This window comes from Phacochoerus africanus, chromosome 3 (genome assembly GCF_016906955.1).
Source record: "Phacochoerus africanus isolate WHEZ1 chromosome 3, ROS_Pafr_v1, whole genome shotgun sequence".
In the NCBI taxonomy this organism is placed as follows: Eukaryota; Metazoa; Chordata; class Mammalia; order Artiodactyla; family Suidae; genus Phacochoerus; species Phacochoerus africanus.
The window spans coordinates 38,067,145-38,090,783 of record NC_062546.1 but is presented as its reverse complement, the minus strand read 5'-3'; the positions used below and the strand labels follow the sequence as shown (position 1 = coordinate 38,090,783).

Here is a 23,639-nt window from a genome sequence, read left to right as displayed (position 1 = left end):
CCCAGAGGCCTCCTCTTGTGATAACAAGATGGCATCAAAGGAGCAGTTCCACTTCAGGTTCACTCACGTCCTCACTCTCCAGTGGCGCCTTTCTGTCCTCCGATGATTAATCAGGCTTTTTTTGTTTAGGGCCACATATGGAAGTTCCCAGGCAAGGGCCTAATTGGAGTTGCAGCTGCTGGCCTACACCACAGCCACAGCAATGCCGGATCTTTAACCCACTAAGCAAGGTCAGGGATTGAACCCAAATCCTCATGGACATTAGTTGGGTTCATTACCGCTGAGCCAAACAGGAACTCCTAAGTAGGCTTTTTAATTCGGCCTCCACTCTGCTGCACTGAAGGCCACCTCAGAGCCCCTCATATTTCAGGGCTCTGCTACTTGCATTTTCAAAGCCTGACAAACCAGAGGTCCTGTCACGGTAACAAACCTGACTAGTATCCACGAGGACGTGGGTTTGATCCCTGGCCTCACTCAGTGGGTTAAAGAAGCCAGCATTGCCGTGAGTTGTGGTCTAGGTCATAGACTTTGCTGAGATCTGGAGTTCCTGTGGCTGTGGCATAGGCGGGTAGCTGCAGCTCCAATTTGACCCCTGGCCTGGAAACTTCCATATTGTCTAGGCCTGACAAACCCAGTTCAGCATTTGACATACACAGCTCTCTGACAGGAGAGGAGAAAAACCCAGCCCTCATCTTCCGAGTTACACAGGGAAAAGACTTGCGAACAGCTGTGCATGCCTCTGAGGTTAAACAGATGGGTAAAATCACATCAGACTGGAGCCATGCAGAGAACGCGAACCACCGGTATCCTTCTAGCAACTTCGACATCAACACGCAGCTCCTTCTGACCTCTGGGCCTCCATGTGCTGCTCCCTCCACCTGCTGCCCCAGCCCTGAAGGCCCACAGACACCCACTGCAGGCCCAGCTGAGCCACTTCTCCCTCCAAGGCCCTTCCCCCTGGAGGTCCACCACAGGTTACTTGCACCACAGCACCTGGTCCCACCAGGCAGAGCCTGTGCCTGGCTAGTGCCCTACTAGATCCCCAACAGAGTTTGGGGGAATCTGCAAGGTCCAAACTATTTGCATAGTATCACCAGGACGTTTTTTACCTTTTCACTCTCACTCAAAACAGCAGGGTGAAGTTTTCCAGAGGCTACAAAATGTGTGCTGATGCGTCATTCTGATAACTAAGGGGTCACGCGTGTGTGCACGCCTGTGCTCTAAAAATGTCTATTTTGGAGTTCCCACTGTGACACAATGGGATCAGCACTGTCTTGGAAGAACTATGACTCAGGTTCAATACCTGGCCTAGCACCAGTTAAGGATCCAGCGTCGTGATTGTGCCTCAGATCTGATCCCTAGCCGGGAAACTCCCGATGCCATAAGGCTGGCAAAAATGAAAAAACAAACAAAAACATCTGCTTTAATTTCTAATGCGGTAAAGATGTTGACATAATACACAAAAACAAAGGCTCTTCAGGGTCTTCCATAATTTTAAGGGAAGCCCCAAAGATGGAGAGATGCTGGTCTAGCATAAGGCCTGCCATACACCCAGCAATGTTTACTTTGTGAATGATCGATCCATCCATCAATCAATCGATGATGAAGAGATGGATCCTCTTTCTATCACTAATGAAGTCTAGTGTGAAGTCTCTTACAGACAAAAGGTAGAAAGAAGTACCCAGAGGTCAGTTCATGCTCCCTCAGTTAAGAGGGGAAAGAACCAGATTTGGGGAACATCACCTGAGAAAGAGCTAGGACCATGACGGGCCCTGTGGGTGATTCCCTGACAGGGCCCCCCCCTCCCCCCGCCACTGCCACCCCCACCCCCAACTAGATCATAAGCTCCAGAAGAGCCAGAATGTGTTGACTTTGCTGAATCCCAAGTGACGAGCACAGAGCCTGGGACAGCAGGAGCTTAAGGAATGCAGGTGGTAGGTTTAGTTGGTGGGTGGATGAGTGATGGGATTTGGGATATTGTGAACTGAGACTCATACAGATTCCATAAGATTGTTAGAAAAATTTGTTTTTCATACATTTTAGGACAGGAAAGTCTATCAAGTTAATTGCTATTGCTAATCATGTGTGCTGGCTTTAGTTGGAATAAATAAACTAGCTGCTACCAAAACTGCCAGGTGTTACTATAAGATCATATGAAAGGCTGCACCAGCAACATAGGAAAGTTCCTGGGGCAGGAACTGAATCCAAGCCGCAGCCTCAGCAACAACGAATCCTTTAACCCTTTAACCTACTGCACCGGGTAAGGGATCAAACCCACACCTCCTCAGTGACCTAAGCCACTGCAGTCAAATTCTTAAACCCCTGCTCCACGGCGAACTCCTGAGATCACATATTCTTGTTGAGTTCTTTGAAAATTCTGTATCTATTCATCTGAAAATTGTCAGCCACCCAGAATTCCATGGTCATGTTCCATGTCTTTATCAAGGTCTTCTTAAAGGCTATTCAGCTATTATTCTCAAGACTTACTCTTTTACCTATTGCCTCCTGTCCTGGGCTGAAATTTCTGGTAGGCTTCTGATTAGACCAGCAGGTGGTTGGTTGGGTAGGTGGACAGATGGATGGATGGATGGCAGGTGGCTGGCTGGCTGGTGGCACAGCAGGTAAGTGGGAAAGTGGATCTACTCTAGCTGCAATGCACTAGCCTCTGCCCCTCCAAGTTCAATCATACCTGGCCTCCAAATCTGTCTGGCAGCTGTGAGTCTCACTGGCTGGCTTTCTAACACACAAATCTCATCTGTTATACCCATTTGGAAAATGGTTCCTATTACCTACAGAACCAGCTTTAAGTTCAATCATTCTATAACTATTTTATAACAGTTTCTTTATAAAGAAAGAAACTATTTAATAAAGTCGAGAGAGCACAACCCCCATAATCTGGACCTCCTACCTCTCCACCCCAGCACTTACCAGCCATATGAAGTTCCAGCCTCAGCACAATACTCTGCAGCTTCCCATCACACTCTACCGTGTAGGGCCTCTGTACACTTTCTGCTTAATATGTCACTGCCCCTCTTGTCTGCTTAGCTGTCATCCCACAGAGCCCTGCCCTCAGCCCTGGAATTCTTGGGGTGTTCCTCCAACCCTGAGAAGGAATGCCACCCAACACCTGTGCACCCTGACACTGCCATGTGAACACCATCACCCAGAGAACTGGGGACACTCTGTGTCTGCTGCTCCCACTCTGTGTCCACAGATCAAGTGCTACTGGAGAGCAGGGATCATGCCCTTGTTCATCTCTGACCAAAGCAAAAGACCCAATAAAAGCTCAATGGCCAGACAGATGCCAAGGTCTCCAGGAAAACACCTGCTCTCCACCCTAAGCCCATGCAGACATCAAAGCTCCACTTCTGCCATAATGTCTGCCTGGACACTCGAGCTCACACTGATTTTCCTTTCTCTAAAACCTACCACACTTAAATATCTACACAGCAGAACCTAATACATGGTGACGAGCGGACAAAGTCCATTCATTATTGAGTTATGTGAAATTCTGCTCCATCATCACAATATTCATGTGAAATATGAAGAGGTACAATACAAAATTATAATAGCTACCACTGATTGTGCCTACTCTGTCCAAGCCCTTTACAGCCATGAAAATAAGCTTACGAATAAGGTTATTGTCCCCATTGTACAGATGAGCAAAGAAGAGACCGAAGGCTTATTCTTTAGAAAACCATGCAGCTTATTTAGTGGCAATGCCAGAAGGAAACCCTGGGACCATCTGCTTCACCTACCCTTCAACATCCAAGCCTCTATCACACCTTTACTGTGCTGAGCACTGTGTGAAAGTCCGAGATTACAGAGAGTGAGATCTCTGCCTCATTAATTTAATCAAGTCACAGTCCAACAGTCTCCTCTCTAAGAAAAAGCTCACTTCACAAAAACACAGTTTCTGTTAAGCAGAAAGCATTTAATGTCTGCTGAAGGAAGATATGAATGAATAAGAAATGGCAAATCAATAACTACCGACAAGCTCCAAAGCTAAAAAAGATGGTCAAGAATATAAATCAGATTTACCCCAGACTGATTATCAATAGCTGTCTCTCAAAAGTCAGAGCAGAATAAAAGGAAGAGAGGGAAAGACGACAAAAGCAGAAACAACCACAAAGTCCTCGGACTCTTCAAAATCAAAAGAGGGAGGAATTCCAGCCAAGATCAAATTCGAGACAATCAAATCAGTTCCAAAGCATTTATGTTCCAGGAAAGAATAAAGTTCTTCCACTGATTCCTGAGTCCATTTATCAGTCATAAAAAAGAACAGAAAATCAGAGAACTATTAGTAGAACATGCAGGCTAAGTTACTGCCAGAAATAAGGTTCTCTTGGGGAAAAGCTGCCCTCTGGAGTGTTCCTCCTTCCCTGCTCAGCATCCTCCTCCTCCCAACACTGTCCACTGACCTCATCACACACTGAACCTCAGCAGCTGCTTCTGCAGCTCAGCTTCAGGGGCTGTCCTCTGTCAAAAGAATAAAAGCTTACGAATTCTGGATCCAGTTCGGGAAGGATCAAAGTAGAGGCTCTTTGGCCTGAAACTAGAGCATGATGATCAACAGAGTTGAAACACAAACAAACAAACAAAAACAAAGCGCAGCCAGGTGGCATCAGACCTGTGGCTTTACATCTGCCTCCCTCACTGCTCCTCTCCCCAGCCCTTTTGCTGCGACCCAACTAGTCACTTCACTGGCAAGCCTGAACTTCCCGAGAGCAGAAACTGTGCCCTTTGGTGTCCCCAGGGCTCAACACAAAGCTTGGCACTTCAGAGGTAGCCAGTGAATACTTGCAGAGTGAATGAGCACTTGAATAATTGTGGTCACACAGCTACACCTGTCGCTCAAATCATCTCACTTCTATTCTTGGCCCCTTGAGAGTCCATTCTCCACCAGCGGCCTGAGTGACCTTCAGACACTCTCACCCATACGAGAGCCCTGACCACACTTAGAATGAAGCCTAAGGCCTCACTCTGGCTCTCTGGGTCCTCCATGGTCACCACACGTCCCCTCCCTCACTACACTGGGCCCTCAGCCTCCCGTATGCAGTGCACACTGCAGACACACTCCTGCCTCAGGACCTCTGAACTGCTTTTCCTTCTGCTTAGAACACTCTCCCCAGATATCCCCACAGTCCATCACCTTCTTTCACCCACACAGAGTCCATCCCCGACCACTGCTACCTACCTATGCCTTTACTCTGTTTTATTTTCTTCACAGAACTTTCAACCACCTGCTATTACACACGATTCATCATTTACTCACTAGACCTGCACTGTCTGAGATGGCAGCACCCAGGCACACACAGCTCTGAGCACTTGAAATGTGGCTCGTCAGGAGTTCCCATCCTGGTGCAGTGGAAATGAATCCTACTAGGAACCATGAGGCTGTGGGTTCGATCCCTGGCCTCGCTCAGTGGGTTAGGGATCCAGCGTTGCCGTGAGCTGTGGTGTAGGTCACAGACGAGGCTTGGATCCCACATGGCTGTGGCTCTGTGGTGCAGGCCGGCAGCTATAGCTCTGATTGGATCCCCAGCCTGGGAAACTCCATATGCTGTGGGTACAGCCCTAAAAAAAGCAAAAAAAAAAAAAAAAAAAACTAAAACAAACAAACAAACAAAAAAAAACAAAGAAAAAAGAAATGCAGTTCATCCAAACTGAGTTCTGCTATGGGTGTAAAACACACTCCAGATTTCAAAGACTTAATACAAAAATAAAAAAATAAAAAGGGAGTTCCACTGGGGCTTAACAGTAACAAACCTGACTAGTATCCATGAGGACACAGGTTTGATCCCTGGCCTCGATCAGCAGGTTAAGGATCTGGCACTGCTGTGAGCTGTGCCGTAGGTCGCAGACACAGCTCAGATCCAGTGTTGCTATGGTTGTGGTGTAGGCCAGCAGCTGCAGCTCTGATTTGACCCCTAGCCTGGGCACCTCCATATGCCACAGGTGAGGCCCTCGAAAAGACAAAAGACAAAAAAAAAAGAAAGAAAGAAAGAAAAGTAGAAAAAAACCAATGAATAAGGAAAATACAAAATAGGCCAAGCTGTGATAAGTGCTGTAAAGAGGAAAAAAACAAAAAAATCACACACCAGAAGGTCAGGTGTGATACTTTCAATGAGACAACTGAGGAAGTACCATCTGAGCAAAAACTCTAAGGAAAGAAGTGGGCTGTGTAGACCCCTGGGTCTCCACACCTCTAGCAGAGGTCCTGACCTGCATCACTGAGGGGAAAGGGGCAGAGGGGGCAGTGGAAATAGAGAGCTTCCCCTTTAAGGTATAGAACTGTCGCTAGAAAGTGGTTTTCCCAACCAGGAACCACAGTTCCCAAGCTTCCTTGCAACTGGGTGAGGCTATGTGAGCAAGAGTGACTCATCTCTTCCTCACCGAGAAGGAGGAGAGGTGGATGCACTCTGCCCACCCTCTGGCTCCCTTCCTCCACCTGGAGGGAGTAGACAGTGAGGCCCCAGGAGTGGAGGCTCCACAAAATGGGAAGAAAGCCACCTGCCTCCCTGAGCAGAAGATAAGCTCCTTGGTGACTGCAGTGCTAAGCCACCAACACATGGGGGTACAGAGCCCTTCCATACAGGATCCCTCCCAGACTCGAAAGCTAAGAAGCTGTTTCTTCTCCCATCCTCTGTGCTCAGGGGTTGTCATGTGCATCACCATAAGCCTGCCAGGTCCCTAGGGGGCACCAAGTGTGTGGTCCCTGTACAATGGCTGATTCAACCAATCATGTCTAAAATCAAGCCTGACACACCACTGAGATCAGCCTTCCTGGCTCATTCCAAACTCCAACCCTTTCTGCCGCATCAAGGATTAAAGGTCCCCACCTGTCCTTTTCACTGACCTATGGAACTGAACAATTAATCCAGCCTCAATCTTTTGAATGGAGAGAGGTACACCAGGGGAAGTTTACCTATTCTTACCCTTAATGTATCAGCATAATCCAAGTTGGCCCTAAGATCAAGAAAAGCTTAATTAAGGAGGAGATGTTTTACAAAACAACTATTTGCCTTGTGTGATCTTGGACTGAATCTTGGACCAGAGAAAAAGACACTATCGGGGCAATTTGGGAAATGTGAATGAATCAGATTAGTAGATAATACCGTATCAAGGCCACTTGCCAGATTTTTAATTACACTACAGTTGTACAGGGTGATAACACCAGGGCAAGTTGGGTAAAAGACACATGAGAACTCTGCGCTACTTTTGCAACTTTTCTAAATATTTCAAAGTGAAAAACATTTTTAATATTAAAAAAAAGAAGATATCTCAATTGGATCATCCTCTATGAGCTCAGGACTAGTGACATCTTCCTCACAGTTGCACGTTTATCCGATCAAGCAGAGACAGCTCCTAGAAAAACACTAACTTTGGGAAGAGAACAGACCAAAATCTGATATTTTTAAAAACTTTATCTCTGCAGCTTTTTTTCACTTCTGAGCTAGTCTCCATCACCTTGACTTGTTTTATTTCTTGAAAGTTCCCTGGGGCACTTTAAATCTCGCTTAGAGGGGGCTCACAAAGTGACTTTCCTGTACCCCCAGTGGAGTCACTGTGATGGCTGAGACTCTGTTAATAAACCCTGAAAATAAGAATCAGTAGGTGCGCCCAGGCAAGAGGCCACGAGAGCTTAAGAAAGAAAGTTCCTGAGAGTGGATACCCACGGTGGGCTCAGAACCCTAGACTCTTTGAAGTTGAAAATTCTCACTTTAAGCTTTACTTATCCTCATGGGATCAGGAGCCCCACATCCACCCCCAGCTTCCAAGAGGAAATAGGATTGACTTTCTGACAGCATCCTAATTTCAATGTTCCCTTACGTTAAAAAAATCAGATTTTACCAAGTTCTGCTCTGAATAAAAGATTCACTACACTAGTGTTTACAAACTGCCCATCAGAAAATCAGTTTAGTGGATAACAACTGTCGACTTTTTTAATGAAACAGTGTAGAGTAGAAAACATCAAATGCCATGGGCTGATAAATGTCCTATAGCAGATGTTTTAAGTGCATAGCCCTGTACGATTATCATCAGCCTTCCAAAGCACTAATGTCCTTCATTTTAAATGTGATTAATCCTTGTTTAATAAGTCAGAAGAAAAAAGATATTTCTTTTTTTTTTGTCTTTTTGCCTTTTCTAGGGCCGCTCCCACGGCATATGGAGATTCCCAGGCTAGGGGTCTAATTGGAGCTGTAGCCACCTACCTATACCAGAGCCACAGCAACGCAGGATCCGAGCCGAGTCTATGACCTACGCCACAGCTCACAGCAATGCTGGATCCTTAACCCACTGAGCAAGGCCAGGGATTGAACCTGCAACCTTATGGTTCCTAGTCAGATTCGTTAACCACTGCGCCACAACAGGAACTCCAAGAAAAGGTATTTCAAAGGTATCTTATATTCACAATTACTTTTACTAGAAAATCTGAAATGTGTTCCATGGGCAAAAAACAGCAACTATTTATAGCTGCCAGTCTACACCACAGCTGTAGCTCCGATTAGACTCCTAGCCTGGGAACCTCCATATGCCACAGGTGGGGCCCTAAAAAGCAAAAAAAAAAAAAAATTCCCTTCTGGACAAATGGCCAGAATGCACTTGTAAAGATGCTCAGCAGCACTAATCATCAGAGAAATGCAAATCGAAACTACAATGAAATATCACCTCTCGCAATCATCATCAAAAAATCTACAGACAATAAGAGGATGTGGAGAAAAGGGAACCCCCCCCCATACTATTAGTGGGACTGTAAATTGGTGTAGCCACCATGTAGAACAGTATGGAGGTTCCTTAAAAAAGTAAATATAGAACTACCACATGACCCAGCAACCCCACTCCTGGGCAACTATCTGGAGAAAACCATCATTTGAAAGGATACATGCACCCCCAATGTTCACTGCAGCAACTATTTACAATAGCCAAGACAGAGAAGCAACCTAAATGTCCATCAACAGAGGAATGGATAAGGAAGATGCAGTATAAATCTACAATGGACTATTACTCAAACATAAAAAAGAATGTAATAATGCCACTTGCAGCAACACGGATGGACCCAGAAATTATACTAAGTTCAGTAACTCAGAAAGAGAAACACAAATATCATATGAGATCACTAATATGTGGAATCTAATTTAAAAATGATACAAAAGAACTTATTCACAAAATAGAAATAGACTCAAAGATTTCAAAACTAAAGTTATGGTTACCAAAGAGAAAATGTGGGGGAGGGATAAAATAGGAGGTTGGGATTGACATATACACACTACAATATATGGAATGGATGGGTAACAAGAACCTACTGTATATTATTCAATACTGTGTGGCAAGCTATATAGGAAAAGAATCTGAAAAGGAATGGATATATGTATATGTATAACTGATTCACTTTGCTATACACCTGAAACTAACACAACCATGTAAGTCAACCAGACTCCAATAACGTTTAATTTAAAAAAGTTTAAAAAAAAAATAAAATACAGAAAGAAAAACTAAAAAAAAAAAAAAATTGCCAAAGGGGGAGGGAGTGGGATGGACTGGGAGTTTGAGGCTAGTAGATGCAAATTACTGCATTTGGAGTGGACAAGCAATGAGATCTGGCTGTATGGCACAGGGAACTATATCTATCCACTTGTGATGGAATATGATGGAGGATAATGTGAGAAAAAGAATGTGTGTGTGTGTGTGTGTGTGTGTGTGTATGTATAACTGGGTCACTTTGCTGTACAACAGAAATTGACAGAACACTGTAAATCAACTATACTGAAAATCTTTTAAAGAAAAAAGAAAAAGATTCCTGTCTACTCAGAGGGAACAACGTGAAACATCCCACAGATGCTGGGCTACGGATCCCTGATTGCTTATAAACATCTACAAAATCAAAGACTGGGTTAGAGGTGACAGTTATTAATGCAACAACTATTTTCTGAGTATCCATCTCTGTCAGGCACATTCCAGGTACTAGGGAAACAGCCATGAACAAAACTAACAAGGTAACTGGCTCTCATGGAGTTTACATGCAAGGAGAGAGACAAAAACCAAGAAAGCGAAAACCCTTTCATATGTGCACACACACATGTCGGCGCACAAACACATATATATACACACAAACTCAATCACAGCAAATGCTGTGAAGCCAGAAAAACAACACAAGGTGAGGAAGGCTTTTCAGATGAAGTCATGATACTTGAGCCAAAACCTGACCCTTCTTTGATCCCCAGTTTCCTCAGCTAAAAATATTCATTTCTGTGGGACTGTTGTCAAGAATTAAATTAGATACGGAGGGTATAAGAGCAGAGTTCCTAGTCAGCGAATGAGTGGCTAGAAAGTAATTGATGAAAACAACTACTCATCAACATTACAGTGAAAGCACTTGCTCAACTGACCTTAAATTCTACGCATCCCATTGAAATTTGCTCAAAGTGTCTATGAGTAGATTGCTGATCACAGAAAGAGCTATTTCCCCTCCACTGGGCAGCAACAAGGAATGATGAATGTACTTAGACATGGACAAAGCAGGAAACACACATGCTCAGCCCAGAGCAGGTGAGAGCGAAGGGAAGCCCCCAGGACGGACCTCTGAGCCCTCCTCTCCGGTCCCCTCCCCTATGCCTGATGGGACTCACTGGGCCAAAGCCATGGGAATGGTGACCACCTTCTCAGGAAGGATTTTTCCATGATGGTCAATGTCACTGTAGCAGGACAAAAGGCAGTCCAGGACACCGAAACAGGCCAGAGGCTCCGTCCTGGGGAAGGGGCTGGGTACTGGGAGGCACTATCACTCCTCCCCCAGGACAGAAGTCTAACTAGAACATATTTTCTTTCACAAAACTGACCTTACAAGATTGCATCACAGAGTTCCCATTGTGGTGCAGAGGAAATGAATTCGACTAGTAACCATGAGGATGCAGGTTCGATCCCTGGCCTAGCTCAGCGGGTTAAGGATCCAGCATTGCTGTGAGCTGTGGTGTATGTAGTTTGCAGATATGGCTCAGATCCCACATTGCTGTGGCTGTGAGTGGCAGCTACAGCTCCAATTTGACCCCTAGCCTGGGAACTTCATATGCCACCTAAAAAGAAAAAAAAAAAATTGCATCCCAATTCCCAAATCCACAAAAATAGAAAAGATTGAAATAACTGATTATATATTTAAATAATTTAGGAAATTAATCATGAGATGAGAATGTGTAAACTAGGTCAGCTTCAGACCTAAATGGGCACTTCTTGACTCTGGTCCTCCTCAGAGACAAGTCACAGCCACCACAGCTACTATCACCTTCAAGTAACTCACCTCCAGATGGGCTTCCACAGAGCTGGTAACTCACCTGTGTCACTACTTCCTGGATCAGCCACCAGCATCCTGAGCCAGCTTCACTGACTACCATGGAGCTCCACCCTGACCAGCTCATCCTGCAACCTGACCTTGGGAAAGGTCATTCCTTCACTTAGGAGGGCCCCCAACTACTCAACATCTGATTCTTCACCTCTGGCCTATTTATTGGTCTTGAGAATGTCTCTTACAGAGGCAAAAAACAGTCTATAACACAGTTATAATTTATGCTGCTACACCAACAGGAAAAAAAAAGACTGGATCCAAATGCACCAAGACTAAAGAGGGTTTCTCTCTGGATCATGGAATTTATGAGCCATTTTCGATTTGATTTCTTTGGTACAATTTTTGGAACACTTTTTTTTTAATATAAGCATACATTAGTTTCACGATTAGAAAATACTGTGAAAGCGTCTTTTGGGGGGTTTTTTTGTTGTTGTACGTTTCATACTTTGACTGCCCTTTCTTGTTACTTACAACCCCAACGGAGTCCAGAATCCCGCTGTCAGGGGTCGTACCTCAGTTCTCTGTATGGACTTCTTGCACAGGCCTCTGCCCATTCCCAGGACATCTGAGGCCTCACGGTCCAGCATTGCAGAAAGCGGTGGGAAAGTGGGCGGGATTATAGTGCGTAAAAAGCACCTGACGCAGCACTCAGAAAACAATCAATAAAAGTTTGCCGTTGCTGGAGCTGGCAGGGTTACTTCTCTGCTATTTCACAGTGAAACTCCACTCACTGGCTAATGACAACACTGTTTTAAAGCCATCGGTAGCTCCCGGTGCCTGATGATAACAGCCAAGATCTACAGAGCCCGATACTGGTAGCAAATGCTACTTCATTCCATCACCATCTCCCCCATCCAGGTGGGTCCTGAGAAGATCTCCCTCCAATGGATGAAGAAACCAAAGCGCAGAACAGCTGAGCAAAGTGTCAAGGCACAGAGCTGGGGTTCAAACCCAGCTCAGCGCAGGCTGTCAGAATGTTCCACAATAACGGACAAGCTATCTACTGCTATTCAATATGTAGCTGCTGAGCGTTTGAAATGTGACTTGTACAACTAAGTAACTATGTTTTAAATTTTATTCCATGTTCATTTAAGTAGCTGTGTGCAGCCAGCGCTAGGACAATGGCCAGCACAGGACTGAAACAAGAAAGCCCAAACTCCCAAGCTAACAAAGAAATGTCCTCACATCACCCACCTCTCAACTAATCCTTACAAGAAGCTCCGGTTAGTCTAAGACGCCTGGTGACTGTACTTGATGCCACCTGCCAGCCACCCCTCTGCCCCCCTCTCATCTGAGTCTTCTGTTCAATGGAGGGGCTTTAGAAATGAGAGTGAAAGAGGCTTCAGCTCAGACCCAAACTCGGCAGTGACAGAGCTGTGTGACCTCAGGCAAGCTGTTTCCATCTCTGAGCCCTCACTCCGCATCTGCAGAACGGGAGTGATTGTGCTGACTTACAAAGAGCACCAGCCAGGCACTCCACGGACACCCTCTAAATGGTTACTGTCATGATCCCTTCAGAGCTCAGTTCAAACTCCACCCTCTCATCTATGAGACCCTGGAAATCTCCTCCTCCAGCCTCCAGAATCTCTTCGAGACTCCCTCTTAACCCTGCACAGACTCCATTGTTGTGTGTGTGATGTGTGATGTGTCTTCTCTGCCACTGGCCCAGCTGTCCCCTGAGGCCAAGGGCTTCTGTTGTCAGGGAGCCCCAGGGCAACAAGTTACCAAGCAAAGGGCCCTGGAGGGATGAGAAGCCAGCTCAGCCCTGCTTTTATTATCTAAGGAGGTCTCAGGTTCCACTCAGGGAAAGGGGGTGAAAGGCCCGCTGTCAGTGAGTTGGTGGGAAGGGAAATGAAGTTGCCAAGATGAAGAGCACGGTCATCTCGACAGCCTCCCATCCTCAATAGGGAGGCTGTCCTCATCATCATCATCACAGACCCCAGAGGCCACAGTCGGCTATTTTCCACGACACTCCTGCTCTTTTTTTCTTTTTTCTTTTTATTGCTGCACCTGCTGCTTTTGAAAAGTTCCCAGGTTAGGGGTCAAATCAGAGCTGTAGCTGCCTGCCACAGCCACGGCCACACCAGATCTGAACCCCACCTACACCACAGCTTGAGGCAATGCTGGATCCTTAACCCACTGAGCAAGACCAAGGATCAAACTATATCTCCATGGAAATTATGCTGTAGGGTTCTTACCCCACTGAACCACAACAGAAATACCACCCCTGCTCTTAAAATGGGAAAACTTCTGGAGTTCCCTTGTGGCGGAGTGGGTTAAGGATCTGGTGCTGTCACGGCAGTGGCTCTGGTTACTGTTGCAATACAGGTTAGATCCCTGGCCTGGGAACTTCTGCATGCCACCAGCAAGACCAAAATAAATAAATAAAATCAAATAAAATGGGAAAACTTCAGGGCCCTCTACAGATGTCAACTCCAGTCAAAACACCACTGGCATTTTTTTTTTCTTTTCAACTTAATGAACATGACACCAGATTCTACCTGAAAGGCTGAGAACAGTCACAAAATAGAAGGCAGGGAAGGACTTGCCTCATCAGATAAGAGAACATGTTATAAAGCTAACTTCTGGTCTGTTGCCATTAGTCAGTAAATTTTTTTTTGGTAGAACTTTTTTTTCTGTCTTTGTCTTTTTAGGGCCGCACCCACAGCACATGGAAGTTCCCAGACTAGGGGTAGAATCAGAGCTGCAGCTGCCAGCCTATGCCACAGCCACAGCAACGTGGGATTCAAGCTATGTCTTCGACCTACACTGAAGCTTGTGGCAATGCTGGTTTCCCCAACCCAGTGAGTGAGGCCAGGGATCAAACCCACATCCTTATGGATACTAGTCAGGATCTTAACCCTCTGAGCCACAACAGGAACTCCAAAAACTGCAATTTTTTAAATGAGACAGAATAGAAAAAAATAGGATGGAATAGAAAATATGAATGAATTGCATGTAACACCTCATAAACCTTTTACATATCTACAAAGTTTCAATTTAAAATGTCTCTTAATGTGAATTACAGCAAAAAAAATTTGAAAAAGATCTTGTGTCACAACTTAACAAGGTACGTATGAGTATCATCGCCATTTTGCAGATGACAGAATTGAGGCTTAGAACAATGAAGTCACTTGCTCAAACTGACCCAGCTTGTAAATGACACTTAAAACTGGAACCCAGGCTGTCTGCCCTCAGACCTAGATTGTATTAACACTGGAAGGTCAAGGGGAAAGATACACGGCCCTGAAGAATCAGCTCTTGTTTCATGAAAAAACATGCAACTGAAACCAACAGGAAATAAAATTAGTTACCAAAATATCATTTTTTTTGTCTCTTCAGAAGAAAAAAAATTGTTTAATCTCATTAAGATTGTAAAAATGAAGCCAGTGAGAAAGAAAAGACTAAGCATCAGGACCATGGATATAATCACAAACAAAAAGCTACAGACAATTCATAAAAGTTAAGCTTTTGCCCATAAAAATGACGAATGAATGAACTTTCTGCCAACACCTTACTCATTTTAAAAAACACAAGAGTTCCCTTCGTGGCTCAGCAGTAACAAACCCGACTAGTACCCATGAGGACTCTGGTTCAATCCCTGGCCTCTTTCAGTGGGTTAAGGATCCTGTGTTGCCGTGAGCTGTGGCGCAGGTCATCACAGATGCAGCTCAGATCCCACTCTGCTGTGGCAGTGGTGTAGGCCAGCAGCTGCAGTACCAGTTTGACCCCTAGCCTGGGAACTTCCATATGGCATGGGTGCTGCCCTTAAAAAAAAAAAAAAAAAAAAAAGACTAAATAAATAAAAAGCACAGCTATGACTGCCCTAAGAAACCGACTGTGGGGCAAGCTGTCTTTCTCAACCTGTAAAACAGCATGACAGTAAAAGTCTCTACCTGCTAAGATTACTGCAAAGATTAAATTAGGTTTTGTACCTCTGGCACAGAGCAAGCTCTGAATAAAAGGAGCCGCTATCATGCAATAGAAAGTATAGCTCGGAGTTCCCATCATGGCTCACTGGTTAACAAATCTGACTAGCATCCATGAGGTCGCAGGTTCGATCCCTGACCTTGCTCAGTGGATTAGGTCACCATGAGCTGTGGTGTAGGCCGAAGATGCGGCTTGGATCCTGCATTGCTGTGGATGTGGCATAGACCAGCAAGTATAGCTCCAATTAGACCCCTAGCCTGGGAACCTCCATATGTTGTGGGTGAGGCCCTTAAAAAAAAGAAAAGAAAGTAATACCTCTTCCAAATTTCAAACTATTATGTCTGTCACATAATCACATAGCTTCTGTTGGGGTTCAGGGTCACCCCAAAATGCACTTTCACGGCATATTGATTGTTTTAAGTTAAACTTACTTAAGAGGAGTTCCCGTCGTGGCGCAGTGGTTAACGAATCTGACTAGGAACCATGAGGTTGCGGGTTCGGTCCCTGCCCTTGCTCAGTGGGTTAATGATCGGGCGTTGCCGTGAGCTGTGGTGTAGGTTGCAGATGCGGCTCGGATCCCACATTGCTGTGGCTCTGGCATAGGCCAGTGGCTACAGCTCGGATTCGACCCCTAGCCTGGGAACCTCCATATGCCGCGGGAGTGGCCCAAAGAAATAGCAAAAAGACAAAAAAAAAAAAAAACTTACTTAAGAAACCACCCATGTAAGAGAGTCACTCTCACTCTCCTGTCTCCCTGAAAGCAGAAACTAAATGTGTCATGTGACAGGTGTACTCTCTGCATCAGGAGACCCTTCCTGCCAAAGATATGGAATTTGGGGCTTTGTTACTGCTTTAATTGACTACCTCAAGCACAAATTCTGTTTAGGTTCTTCACCAATCGGGCATACCAAACCTAAGTTTCTTTGTCCTATCAATTCCTTGCAAACTTGATTCTTTGCCTAAAAAGGGTAAATGCTGTCTGCTCTGGCCACTTCTTAGATCCTGTTTCTGAGACCTTCATGCAGAAGATGAAAATTTGGGTCTTTTTCTCCTGTCAATCTGCCTTGTACCAATTTTATTGTTAGTCCAACCACAAGAACTCAAGAGAGAAGTAGAGAGGGAAATTTCCTCCCCCTGGATAGTACAAAAAACAAATTCATCACATCTGGTCCTTAATCAAGCCCTTCATATTTCTTTCAAGGAGGACTGGCTCTGAGCACAGGCTCAAAGAGTCAGCATCTCACCCCCTCACCCCATTCTTCAATAGTCCAACTGTAATGCCATCCCCACCTCCCAACCCCTCCAGGCCTTTCCTCCCTGTTGCTTTCTTCCTCTTTGCCTTCGGCACCTGTATGCTTATTTACAGCAGCCAAGAACAATTTAAATGCCCAAAAGAAGACATGTGAATGGGTATGTGCAAATATTACTCAGTCGTGAAAAAGGAAGTCCCGCCATTTACAGCAACATGGATGAATACTGAAAGAAGTCAGAGAAATACTGTATAGATCACACTTATAGGTGGAATCTAAAACTAATAAGGCCAAAACAAACAAGTAACAACCACAAAACTCAGAAAAATAAACCATATTTGTGCTGCAGTTCCCACTGCCACACAGTACAAGTTAATCTGACTACTATCCATGAGGATGCGGGTTCACTCCCTGACCTTGCTCAGTGGGTTGGGGATCCAGCATCACCGTGAGCTGTGGTGTAGGTGGCAGACACAGCTCGGATCCCACATTGCTGTGGTGGTGGTATAGGCCAGCACCTTTGGCTCCAATTAGACCCCTAGCCTGGGAACCTCCATATGCCACAAGTGCAGCCCTAAAAAAGACGAGGAAAAAAAAAAAAGATACAAACTTTAAGTTATAAGATAAATAAGTTGTGGGGATGTATGTACAACATGACAAATGTAGTTAACACTGCTGTATGCCATGTTTGAAAGCTGTTAAGAGAGTAAATCCTAAGGGTTCTCTTCACAGGTGGAAAAAACCTTTCTTTTTTTGTACCACATGAGATACACATTTTTTAACACACACATTCAGGAGTTTCCTGGTGGTTCAGTGGGTTAAGGATCTGGCATTGTCACTGCTGTAGCAAGGGTTTGATCCCTGGCTGGGGAACTTCCACATGCTGTGGGTATAGCCAAAAAAACAAAAATAGAAAACACATTCACAAAATGCTACCACAGTGTGTATGTATGGCTATCTTGCTTTTCTCACTCAATCCCCCTATCTTTGAATATTTAAGATTAACATATTCTTTTGTAAATACTAAATAGCATTCTACCAAACAAATAGGCCATAACTCAACAAATCCCCCATCACTGTATATTTAGGTCATTTATGATGTTTTGTTGGTTTAAACAATGATGCAGAAATATCCTTACACATACATCGTGGCAGGTGGGAAAATAATCCATAAAATAAAATCTTGGAAATGAAATTTCCCAATGAAAGAGTTTATAAATGTCTAACCTTGACAACTACTGGCAAATTTCCCAGTATGGACATTTCAGAGATCTAGGCCCTTCATGATTCCGTCGCCATGCCTTTCCCAACACTGGATGTTCAGACAACAGTCACCATTCTCACTGGTGAAAAATAGTTTCTTTGGGCCGCTGTAACTTGCAAGTCTTTCATCCTGAGTTAAGCCAAGTACATTTGGATGGCTACTTGTATATCTCTTTCCAATTCACTCCCAACTTCTGAATCACTGTCTCTCCCTGAAACTGCTCTTTGGAAGGTTACCAATGCTCATGTCTCCAAGACCAAGGACCTCATCTCACTGGCATCATCAGAGCACCTCTCGGCAACAGACAACTCTGTCTCGGTAACACCTGACACCAACACCCGCCACTTCCTTTGGGAAACCCTTCTCCTTGCCTGTCATGAGCACCTGCTATGCTGGTTCTCCTCCACAAGCTGCAAGCCAACCTTCCCTCTGGAATCCTAAAGAGAAGCATGTTCCAGTGTCCAATCCCTGATTCCCTTTTCTTCTCACCCTAAACATCTTGCTTCTTTTGTTTCATCTACTGTATATCTGTGCTTTATGCATAAAAATGAAATTTTTCCCTCCTGAGAAATCCCCTCACTCTAACATTCTTACACTGTCATCTACGTGCAAAACATCTCCAAAGGCCGATCCTCGGATCACCTGAGACCCACGTTTCTAACAGTCTACTGAACACCAGAAAGAGGGGGACGTCCTTCCCACACTTGAGAAAATGAACAGGGTCAACGCGTGGGCAGCACTCACCCAGCACTGCACACCATGCTTCTACTTGACACTTACTGCACCCACCTGACCTTCCACCTTCCCCAGACCTCTTCCACCTCCTAGAGCATCAAACTGTAACCCAGCAGGACCCTAAGGGGTCTTCCCAGGGCAGGCCCTTCCCCCAGAGCCTCCTCCGCTTTAGCTCTTCTCTGAAGAACCTAGATAACAGTATGTGATGAACATCTCCTGAGTTGTTTTACAGATAATAAAATCATCGCCAAAAGGAAGAAATTAACTACTTGATGATCCTGAGCATGTAGCCTAAGGATGGATAATGTTAAAACCTGTGGTGTTGCCTTGTGATCTCACCATCAACCAATCAGAACTGTGCTTGAGTTGATCACTTACCCAGCAACCGCCATCCCCCCCCACCCCAAAACCTGGCTTTTCAAATGCTTTACCATTTTGTTTGGGCTTTGGCGGGGGGTGGGGGGAAGAGCCACCTGTCTCCTTGCATGGCCTGCAACAAACCCTTCTCTGCTCCAAACTCCAATGTTTTGGTTTGTTTGGCCTCACTGTGCATCGGGCACTTGAACTTCACTAACAAAACCTCAGTCAGTGACCTTGTGTTCTTCCCCTTTCCCCTCTTTGCCATCCACTAAACTGCCAAACCCTGTCAATTCCTACCAACTGTCTCCATGGATCTTTCCATCTCTATCTATGGCCTAGACTACTGCTTCCTTACCTCTTGGCCTAATCCTGATGCCACCAGCACAGTGAGAACACAAATGTCATCACATCTACCTACCTCCTGGAAGTACCTGGCTTTTGGACCCATTTCCTACAGTCCTTCCACGTACCTGGGCTCCAAGCACTGTCAAGGAACACATGGCAGCATTCTTCCTGGGGCACCCAGTGTTTTATGAGTCCCACCAGCATGCAGTCCCTCCCCTTCTAGGAGGTCCTAGAAGACACTCATCAGACCTCCTTTACCCTGTCCCCCAGACAGCACTCAGCACAACACTCAATAAGTGCTGGCAGGTGCTTAATAACTGCTTTCTAAAGTTCCCCGATATGACCTCGGAGCATGTGCTCCAAAGCTTCTTTATTTCAAAGAAGGAAAAGAACTTTCCGTAAAACTCCAAAACAAAGAAAATATTTTAAAACCATCTAAACAACTTTGGGGTCCACTTGTCTTGTATGACTAAATATACATAGAAATATACATATTCCTAAGACTTACAAAAAAGTCAAATTCCTTCCCTAAAAAACTTTAGAAATAACTTAAAAATTACAAAAGCACTCATTTCCAATAGTTTACAAACCAGAATAATAACTCCCTACTTGCCAAAAGAAAAACAGATTCAGATGAGTCAAAGATGGTTCTGGCAATGTCTAGATTTTATGATCCTCTGCTGCCCTAATCAGCTGTCAGAACAAACAAACAATGACCTCCAAAGTCAATACAACCTAAGTAGCAAAGGGCATATGGTAAGTCAAATGTCCAACTTGCTTTGGAAGCAAATAAAAATAAATGCCCGGTATGAACCCCTTCTATCAAATGAGAAGGACACATCCCATTCAGATCTACTTCATCCTTTAAAGTTACACCTGAAATTTAAAAAGTAACTTTTCTAAAGCCTCTTTCTTAACTGATTATAAAATGGTCACTGAAAAGGACCCACAGCTTATTCTTCAGAGAATGCAGTCAATTCATTATGAAAAGCATTACTGTGTAGAATCATACAAGGTTAAATTCTAAATGTGTTTAGAATCCCCCTCCCCCCCCCCCGCCTCCCTCCCCCTCAGCGTATTTCAAACACGTGCACTTAAGTGTCCTTGATTTTTTTTTTCTTTCCAGGAAACAAAACTTTGTCAAAGTTTTCCCATCCACTCTTTAACCTGAAGTTAAAGACTGTTAAACTACTGATCAGAAGTTAGGGTTCACATTCAGGGGATACAAATCATCTCCTACTAAAGGATTAAAGAGTAACACTGTTAATAGCGAACTTCTGAGTTGGCATAATTGAGGGGACTTTGCCTGACAGCTCTGGTACCCCCATGACCACGCTCATGGATTTCTATCTTCCTGAAAGTGATCCCTTCATGCCTTATAAAGGAGGAACAAGCAAACTTCTTTAAATTAATGGCACCAAGCAGAGTTCATAGGAATCTTCTCCGCCGTCCCGTAAACTCTTTACCCCGTCCAGGGGAGCGTAAAAGGGACAGCAAAGCTTCAAGTATCCCAGGCCCCCAAAGGCCATAGCCAGGGCCCAGTGGGCCGGAGACGGGATTCTGACACGTAAGTCCAGGCTGGCCTTGGAGGGGAGTTGGAGACCAACTTCCTCCCGGTGGGGACTGGAGACGTGTCGGGGAGCCGCCTGCGCCCCGCCCCCTCTCACCTGCGATTCATGGGCCGGACTCTCACGGCCACCTTGACCGATGCCATTGCTCATGCCGGCCCAGCCCGGCCCGCGTGGGCTCACACCTGCCCAGCGCCCTGCGGCAGCCGGCGATCCTCCAGACTCGGCCCGCGGCTCCCGCCCACTTCCCCCTCTGCCCCCGCCCCTCGGCTCCCGCCGGACCCGGCGGCCCGCGGCGGCCCCACCTGCCCAGCCACTGAGCATGCCCAGAGCGGCTCCGGCCCGCGTGATCCGCGCACCCGTGTTTGGCGGCGGCCCGGAGGCGCGGAGGGGCGGGGCCGGGAGGTGCGGAGGGCGGGACCGCGGTGTCTGGGCGGGGCCGGGATGGCTGCGGGCTGGGCTACAAAGGTCGGAGCCGTCGCCTGAGGTCTAGAAATCCCATGTATTTCAAGCTGCAGGCAGTGGCCTGTGAGTCGACCAGGGCGACAGGGATGGGGTGATTTCAGGAGAGTTTAAAACCCAACCTCATCCCTTGAAAAAATGGGGAGGAAGAAGAGGGATTCGTAGTAATTTAGGTCCAACGCAAGGATCACAGTCCTGTGGTCAAATTACCAAAAACAGTTTCCCGGCCCTTATGGAAGACCTAGTTTTACCCCTACAGTGCAGGAGTTAGCTAATCTAATTTACTGAGCAAGAAAGTGAGGCATAGAAAAGATTATCACAGATTGTTAGCGTGCAGCTCCGCTGAGGACTTCTCCACTACTCTAAGGCCAACCAGGTATGTGTCTTGGACCCCTCAATTCCGAGATAACAAAAAATGAAAATAAAAAGGGTACTAGAGGTTTTAAATGCTATATCGGCCGAAATCAGTTCTTAATGGGACTTTTTTTGCACTTACGTTGCAGTTTAGTAGTTTTAATTTTAAGGGAGTTAGCGGTGGGGGCGACACTCTCCTCGCGGCTTAGGGTCTCTGATAGAAGTGAAGTCCAACGCTCTTTTTTCGTGAGTCCCTGTCCCGCTCCGTTCTCCCCGAGAATATACTTTCATTCTTTCAGCCCGTTATGCATTCATGCGTTCATTGGGGCATTTGTTCACACACACCCAAGGGCCTACCACATTCCTAGTGGAGCCACAATGCTCCTCTCCCCCTCCTCGAAAGTATTTCACACCCTCAGGGCACCCAGGAGCTGGCTGGCAGTGGTCTTGGTTCTGAGGAAGGCAGCTGGACAAGGGTCGGAGGGGCTGCTCCTACAGCAAGCCCAGCAGCAATGGAGGCCGCAAGGTGTGAAGGCCGGGCTCCTGTGTTTGAGCCTCAGCTTCAACACTAACTTTGGAAGTCGTCCAGTTTTAAGCCTCAGCTTCAACACGAGCTTTGGGAGTCGTCCAGTCTGCATCACTGAGCACCTCTAAGGCTTTTGCTTTATCTGCAAATTAGGAACAACTCCTTGGAGTTGGCCAAGGCATTAAGTGAGATGATGTCTGCAAACTTGTGACCCACCAGACAAGGAATAATGATCTCATCAGCTTCCCTAGAGCCCGCAGGCTGACCTGGAATCAGCAATCCGTGTGTTTCCAGAGCCCTGAAAATCGTGGGTTTTTCCCCTGAGAAGCACGGCGCTGAGTGCGGATTTGACTACGCGGCTGCGGAAAAACCAGGAGTACCGGATTCCGGAAAGGGCCGGGCATGCGCGGTAGCGGCGGGCGAGTTAGAGACTCCGGGAAGAAGCTGGCACGGCGCCTGGGCTGCCCAGGCAGGGGTGGGGCCACTATATATGGGAGCTGCGTCGGGACAATCGGCGCGGACCTCTTCGGAGAGTGTGGCCTGACATCCACGCGAGCCACTGTCATCCAAGCCCGCGACCACCCTGTCCGGGTCGCAGGTCTCAGCGCACTGAACTGGCAAGGGGCCCAGAGCCGGCAAAGCCAGCCCAATTCTTAAAGACAACAAATTACACAAACTTTGTAGGAGGAATTCTAGATTACATATTAAAGCGGTTTTTTGTGTCTGCGGCTTTTTTGGTTGGTTGTTTGGAAGGTTTCACTCATTTATTCATGTGTTAGTTATTCCTAACGCCCTCCACATGCCTGTAACTCTCAGTCTGTTAGTGACTTTTCCATTTAACAAAACAGACCTTAGCAACCCTGCAGACACTGTGGCCCCACCCAGCACTCCTGGAGTTTTTGAGTATGAGGCGGTAAAGCCTTCATCTCACACCAGAGGGAAAAGAAACATAGCCAGAGAATATTTCCAACCGAGAGTAAGGAAGTCTCTGAAAAGGAAGATTAACTATAAGATAAGGAGTTGGCTCATCTTCTCAAACGTTAAAGTGCATACTTCCTAGTACTTCGCAAACATTAAGGCCTATACAAACCACCTGAGGAGTCTTATGAACGTGCAGAATCTGGGCAGTTTCTGGGGTGAAACCTGAGATACTGCATTTCCCCAAAACTCTGGGGATTGTGGATGCTGCTGGCTGCAACCCACACGAGGGGAGCCAGGTGTTAGTGATCTCTAAGCAGTGTGGGAGCTTTGAAATACTTACATGTCTTATGAATAGTGGGAAACACGTGTCTCAATGTGAGGTCCAAAGGGTCAGTGGAGAAACTTCAGGGGTCCACATCAGTTATGTATCCCAGCACAACAGTCCCAAATTTAGCAGCTTAAGACAAAAACAAAACAAAACATTTATTATTTCTTACAAATCTGTGGGTTGTTTAGTCTCACTTTATGGAGCCAGGGGCTGGAGGTTGAGCTCAATTGGGATGATTGGAAAGCCTGTGCCTCT

The 23,639-nt window shown here is 45.8% G+C and overlaps 1 protein-coding gene and 1 long non-coding RNA gene across 5 annotated transcripts in view; one reads left to right on the top strand and one right to left on the bottom strand.

The window, feature by feature from the left end:
* Positions 1 to 21,117, bottom strand: part of KIF16B (kinesin family member 16B) — a 306,258-nt gene extending 285,141 nt beyond the window's left edge. For 3 of the 4 annotated variants that reach the window (XM_047771648.1, XM_047771649.1, XM_047771645.1), the window contains exon 1: positions 20,893 to 21,046. In XM_047771648.1, the coding sequence (XP_047627604.1) occupies positions 20,893 to 20,939 (47 nt within the window). In that variant the 5' untranslated portion in view covers positions 20,940 to 21,046. Of the gene's footprint in view, positions 1 to 20,892 lie in introns of all 4 variants that reach the window. The other variant, XM_047771646.1, reaches the window with a different exon arrangement.
* A 120-nt stretch (positions 21,118 to 21,237) lies between these two features.
* LOC125122110 (uncharacterized) lies at positions 21,238 to 22,864 on the top strand. Its single transcript, XR_007133699.1, has 2 exons — positions 21,238 to 21,631; positions 22,029 to 22,864. It is a non-coding gene; the product is annotated as an uncharacterized LOC125122110 (long non-coding RNA).
* The last annotated feature ends 775 nt before the right edge of the window (positions 22,865 to 23,639 follow it).